The sequence below is a fragment of the Podarcis cretensis genome (assembly GCF_951804945.1).
Source record: "Podarcis cretensis genome assembly, chromosome: 3".
Lineage (NCBI taxonomy): Eukaryota > Metazoa > Chordata > Lepidosauria > Squamata > Lacertidae > Podarcis > Podarcis cretensis.
Window position 1 is genome coordinate 92552652 of NC_137172.1, and position 6686 is coordinate 92559337.

General features: G+C 43.0%; 1 protein-coding gene across 2 annotated transcripts in view; it reads right to left on the reverse strand.

Moving 5' to 3' along the window:
* Positions 1 to 6123, reverse strand: part of HCRTR2 (hypocretin receptor 2) — a 29064-nt gene extending 22941 nt beyond the window's left edge. Inside the window, exon 1 of one of the 2 annotated variants that reach the window (XM_079970517.1) lies at positions 5701 to 6123. In XM_079970517.1, the coding sequence (XP_079826643.1) occupies positions 5701 to 5995 (295 nt within the window). In that variant the 5' untranslated portion in view covers positions 5996 to 6123. The remainder of the gene's footprint in view (positions 1 to 5700) is intronic. The other variant, XM_079970516.1, reaches the window with a different exon arrangement.
* Between the last annotated feature and the right edge of the window lie 563 nt (positions 6124 to 6686).

Here is a 6686-nt window from a genome sequence, read left to right on the forward strand (position 1 = left end):
GGTTAACCTATGGACCTCTAGATGTTGTAGAACTATAATGCCCATCAGCCCCAGTCAGCACAACAAAATGGTCAGGGGTGATGGGAGTTGTAGTCCTTCAACATCTGGAAACCCACAGTTTAGCCATCTCTGGTCTCAAGTGATCACCTTAGGGAACTTTCATTTTTAGAAGTCTATGAAGTTTTCTGTATAATCATTGCTGATTTTATTGAAGCCATAAATTGCATTCGCAGAGGATATGAAATCTGAGAGGCTTCAGAGAGAGGGAGGACAAAAGAGATAAGCCAAAGATACCCTCTCAAGAGAGGCAGGAAAATAGCATCCACAACAGATCAGAAGCTCTGATATCTTTGCATCATTGCAATCTGGCAGTTGGCAGTCGCTGCTGTGTTCATCCTCATAACTGATGTCAACATATACTGACTTATAGGACTTCTCTTGCATTTTTCCCTATCCGTTTCTGCCCAAATTCTTCCTATGAATAATTTGAATGAAGAATGCAGTGCAACTTAAACCAGTTCTTTTCTATCAGCACATAGATCAGGGCCTGACTTACCATTAGGCAGAGTGAGGAAGCTGCCCGAAGTAACTGGTTTTGGGTGTCATGAAAGGGCAGGGAATTTTTGGTTATTGAATTTATTATCAATGTATTTTTGATGCAAGTGTGGGCTGCTTGCAGATATTTGTTTTGCCTGAGGTTCCAGAACTGGCTTTCCTTAGACATTATGTACCTTGACCTGGGAAGTACTATTTACTGAAGAGATGGGGACTCTCAGGCCTGAGGACAACTGGCACCTCCAGGTCTCTCTGCTTGACTCTCAGGATTCTCCATAGGATACATACCTCCCCAGGTCACACCATTCACTGGCCTTGCTCCATACCCTCCTCAAAGGCTTTTGCCTAACCAGAATGTGTCCTTGAGTGATGATAATGTCTGGATGGAGAATGGATAAGTGGATAAGTATGTGTATCCCTTTGACTTCTGCATAGCTGAAATGCAACCTCTGCACAAAGGTGAAAGTCACATCTGTTGCTCTGTCCACTTTTGTATCTTGTCCTATCGACCACTAGAATTTGTGCCCTAGAAGATGTCCTCAAGGGAACATGTCCCCTGGCTTTAAAAGGTCCCCTACCTTGTGATTTAGGGACGCAGGTGGCACTGTGGGTAAAACCTCAGCACCTAGGGCTTGCCAATCACATCGTCAGCGGTTCGAATCCCCACGGCGGGGTGAGCTCCCGTCTCTCGGTCCCAGCTCCTGCCCACCTAGCAGTTCGAAAGCACCCTTAAAGTGCAAGTAGATAAATAGGTACCGCTTTATAGCAGGAAGGTAAACGGCGTTTCCGTGTGCTGCGCTGGTGCAGGCTCGCCAGAGCAGCTTCGTCACGCTGGCCACATGACCCGGAAGTGTCTGCGGACAGCGCTGGCTCCCGGCCTCTTAAGTGAGATGGGCGCACAACCCTAGAGTCAGACACGACTGGCCCATACGGACAGGGGTACCTTTACCTTTACCTTGTGATTTACTGTTTCATCTTGGGCAGCAAAACATCTTCAGCCGCCCTTGAAATACCTACCTTCCTTAGGATTTAATAAAGCTATCTCACTTGGACTATTCAATGGGAAGAATGAAAAGATATCTGCCGGAGTACCGATTTCATGCTGTTTAGGAATGCTGCTTCAAAGAAAAGTAAGAGCTTCTTTCAAAAGGAAATGAGGTCTGAGGAAATGCAGGGGTAAATGTGCAGGATAAACTAATTCCACACCCACTAGGACAGGGGTCAGCAAACTTTTTCAGCAAGGGGTCGGTCCACTGTCCCTCAGATCTTGGGGGGGGGGGGGCAGGACTATATTTTGAAAAAAAAAAACCAGAATGAATTCCTATGCCCCACAAATAACCCAGAGATGCATTTTAAATAAAAGGACACATTCTGCTCATGTAAAAACACTCTGATTCCCGGACCATCTGCAGGCCAGATTTAGAAGGCGATTGGGCTGGATCCAGCCACCAGGCCTTAGTTTGCCTACTCATGCACTAGGACTTTGTGATTCTCTTGCCATACTTTTCAGAAACAAACCTTTGTCTTTATATGCCAGAAATAATTCAGCAGAAGCATAGCCCTTCATCATTGCATCTCCATGCTGGGAAAACTGTGTGTGTGGCAAGCTGTCAATGGCAGCTGTTAAAGAGGGGCTGGCCCTATCATTAGGCAGAGTGTGACAGCTACCTGAGGCAGCAGTTGCAGCCCCCTCACAGTTATCTTGAATCCTCAACCATACCCATCGGTTGCCATGTAGATTCTCCTGGGCCCTCTATTCTGTGCTGCCTCCTCAGTTACAGTGGATTATGCCATCCCATCACCAGTGTTGGGATTAAGGTCCAACCAGCTTCAGTAGGTGGAATGGTGGTGGCTGCCATCTTGTCTTTTGCCCTGGGCCAGTCCTGTGTTAAAGGCACAGAGCAGCCTTTGCCAGCCTCGTGCCTTTCAGGCATTTCGGGCGACAAACCCTATTGGCCACAGCTAGCATTGGCCAATGGACAGGAACGATAGAGTTATAGTCCAAAACAGGGTAAGCAGATTATCAGAAATAAAGGCGATGATACCAGTGCAGTGAATTCCTAGTGTGGAAATGCTCACGTTTCTTTGAAGGGTGATAGCACTCACGCTTTTAATATAGATTTGATTACTTTTTAATTAAACCATGTCGTGCTGTGCTGGTGCCGTGCAGTTTAATATTGACCTAAGCATCTAATCCACAAAGCACATGGATCCAGTTAAATTGGTTCAAACCACCAAAAGCAAATTAATTGATCTACTGAGGATTTTGCTGATGAAAGGTCTCACTGCTTTTATGGGATTAAAGCCTATGCAGCACCAATCTGCTCCTCTCTAGCCTTGAAAATCCTGAAGGGAAAATAGAAATGCAACACTGTTTTAAAATGAAAAAAGTATTCATTGTTCTAATGGCTAGCAATTGGTTGTGTTAGCTGCTCTGTTGAATCCAGTGGGGCTTAGTTCCAGGTGAGTGTGTATAGAACTGCAGCCTAAATCAATAATATGAGAAAATATTGCTCAAAATGATTAGTCTCAAGACAAGAGTGAATGTCTGCCTCTTTTTATCTGTAACTATGCACATTAGGGCTCACCTGTTGCAAATTATTAGGCTTCACAATGATAGAGTCTCAGACTGAAAAGGTTTCTGTGTGAGCACTGAGATTGTTCAGATTCCTCTTTCCTGTTACAATCTCTTATGTCCTCTGAAGAGCCACTCCTGACATTTAGGGACCCTCCTGTCTTAGGTATGCTGGATTTTCTCATTTTTTCTCCCTGCCAGAGTTTGTGTCTGCTTGGAAGATGTCCAGAAGAAGAGGTGTAGCAGGAAGAGGAAGTGCTAAGAGCAAGTCTTGGCAACGTTTTCATGCCTGGGTAATCTCTGTTGCATACTAATTTCCTAAATAAAACAACTGACTTTGAGTCTCTGAGTCTCCTTTCTGACCTGTTGGTGAACCTGCTCCCCTGACACCGATTTGTAACCGATCAGTTTCAAAAAATGAATTAGTTTGGGATGTTTGTGTGATGTCCTCTTTCTTAACCTGTTTTACAGAATTCAGTTATGACTTCTGTACAAGGTGGATGAGGGGAGTGGGGAGCTCTGCCTCTCATGATTCACACCTGTTGAACTCAGCCAGATGCCTGGTTCCACACCCCCTCTCCTCATCTGTTGGTCTCCCTCCTCTTGCACACATTCCAGCTGGTCAATATCCTTCTTAAATTGTGGCACCCAAAACTGGACACTGTACTCCAGGTGTGGTCTGACGAAGGCAGAATAGAGTGGTACTATTACTTCCCTTGATCTGGTTTGTGATCCTTATAGGCACTAGCTAAGGGGGAGGGAGTAGCAGCAGTGGGTGCTTTGCATTTCAATAGCTGGGTCATGCTTGCTTCACAAATGTACTGGAGCATTCAAACACATTCCTGAGCATGCTTTTTGGAATGTTCGCAGCAGCTCTAGCTCATCGGAGAGTTCTAAAACTTCTATCCTCATCACCTCTATTTGACATTGCTCTTCCTATGTATTTCCTGATCCTGCCACAAACAATGTGGATCAGTCATTCCCTCAAAACATCTCATGCATTTTAAGCAACATTTCGTTATCTATCATTTTATCAGCTTTTATCTGCTCCCTTACTTCCTATTTACATGCACCTTTCCTTTGTTTCTATAAATGCCTGAATTAATGCTTCATCCTTTCTTGTTCCTGTTTGCTTTTTCCCTCAGTTCCTGATTTTTATACTATCTCAACCCTACCTACCATGCTTTACCCAACTTCACTTTCATCTTCCCATTTCTCACAGATGCACTTCCCCTAAGGTCTGTGAGTTGGATTGGTGCAGAATTTCAGTGATTAATTCTTCTGTCCCTTCTCAACAGGCTCTGGATGATATAGAAGGGATGGGTTTAACTTTATCTCCCCTCCCCATCCTCAAAACCCATACACCATATGTGTACAGCAATTGATATGTTCTCAGGGAGGGCCAAAGTTCCATACAGTTTTTTGACTTCAGCAAACTGCAACTGGCATGTGGCAAATGGCAGCTTTAAGATCTGAGATTGTCTTAAATAACACCACCAAGACTATGGGATACAAGAGCCATCAGTATTGAGAACCGTGAAGAACAGCTGCTCTCTTTCTCAGGCTGAATGTTCATTCAGAATTTCATTCAGAATTCTGTTGAATGAAGTAGAACTCGTCATTCAAAATTCTCTTGGTATGAATGGAACCACTAGGGTAAAGTGTCATATGAAAAAAAATGTGTTCTGATTATATGAATGAGGCTTGAAGAATTCAGCACCCCTCCTCTGTGGACAGCAATAAAAAACACACCAGTTGCCTTTGGAAAGCAAGGCAGCAGTTCAGTCTGTAAACCAATAAACGAAATAGCTGAATATGTTGCCTGAGGACTCACTGAACTTGATATGACTTACTTCCATGTAATTTGCTTAAGGTCAAAGTGTTCCTCACTTATTACTGACTTGTTACAAGGTCTGGATTTAGGAACATGTTTTCTAATGAAATCGACACTTACAGTGAAATCCTATACACATCTGAACAGAAGTAATATCTGTTGAGTTCAATGATATTTACTCCATTTAACTAAGTATAAGACTGATGCCTCAACAAGTTAAAGGCTACTGAAATCCTTCAAATAAATATGTTTACCATCAGATTTTTTTTTTTAATGGAAATTGCATTTCTAACAGTCTCAGGTGGCTGTATTATCAAATGCTTCTATCATATCCCAACAGAAAAGAACAAAGATTATGAATGTCAAAACCCTCAGAATAAACAGAAATCTTTTCCACAGTCAGAAAAAGAAATAATATTTCTAAATCTCAGTGTTGTACAGTTGGTTTTTAAAGTTTTATCAGTACAGTCAGTATACAAGTGGTGTGAAAAAGATGGTATGACAGCACAATAATAATGATGACGATGATGATAATAATATAATTTTTTTATTTATATCCCACCCATCTTGCTGGGTTTCCCCAGCCACTCTGGGCAGCTTACAACATATATAAAAACACAACATTAAATATATATATATATATCCCATACGAGCAACAAAAAACCAATAAATCAAAAGAATCCAATAAAAACAATAATAATAGCTATAGGAGTCTAGTATACAAAATGTTACTCACCCAGGATGTTTCCAACAAGAGCCACAATAAACACAATAATATATCCAGCAATCAGAACCCATTCGTATTCCTTGGGATGCAAATATTCCTTCCAAAGGTATTGCAGAAATTCCTCCTCATCATAATCTGCGGAGGGGTTTCCAAAAGCTTCCTGGGTGCCATTCAGCTCTATATTAGATGACCAGTTTCGACAAGATGGGAAGCCTTCCTCCACTTGAGTTAGAGACATAATTTGCTGTGCTCTGGATCTGAATCCAACCATCCAGTAGTTCAGGCTGTGATCAAGCCCATCCATCCATAGTTTATGTGACAGAAGAATGTGCAGAGAAAAGAGAAACAAGGGGGTGGGGGTGGGCAGTGAGGAAACAGCCCAGTGCCAACTGCAACTTCTATGACCAGTTTCATACCAAGGATTTCCCAGTGGAAAGAGGCATGCAGCAGTGCCAGGAGAGAGGAGGAAACACTCAGAGGCTGCAGCGACACAGAGGCAAGCAACAAAAGCAGCACATGCTTCCAGCTTCTTCATTCAGCCAGGATGTGCAAATCACAGTATTGCAGTGAAGAAGAGAATGCACAGAATACTTCTTTCATACACACACACACACAAATAAATAAATATGGACACAGTTTGCCTCCTATATTAATCCTTATTTCATTATCCCTGTAAGGACTCCTAACACATTACACATTTATTCTGTATATCTGCATTGCACAGGGTGTTTGCAGGCACTTGACAACCATGTGGGAAATTGTTCTTTGATTACACAAATCATCCCCCCCCCCCAATTTCTTATTGCATGCCTTTTCTCTCCTGTTCTCCAGGACCTCTCTAGCATTGTTTCCCCAAGGTGATAGATTTCAACTTGATGGCAACCAGTGGGTGGGACTTTTCGACGGTGGCATCCACTCTATGGAACAACCTACCTCCTGGACACCAGCACCTGTGGCCTTCTGGGAGACTCACATGGGAAGTGTATTTGGGGTGG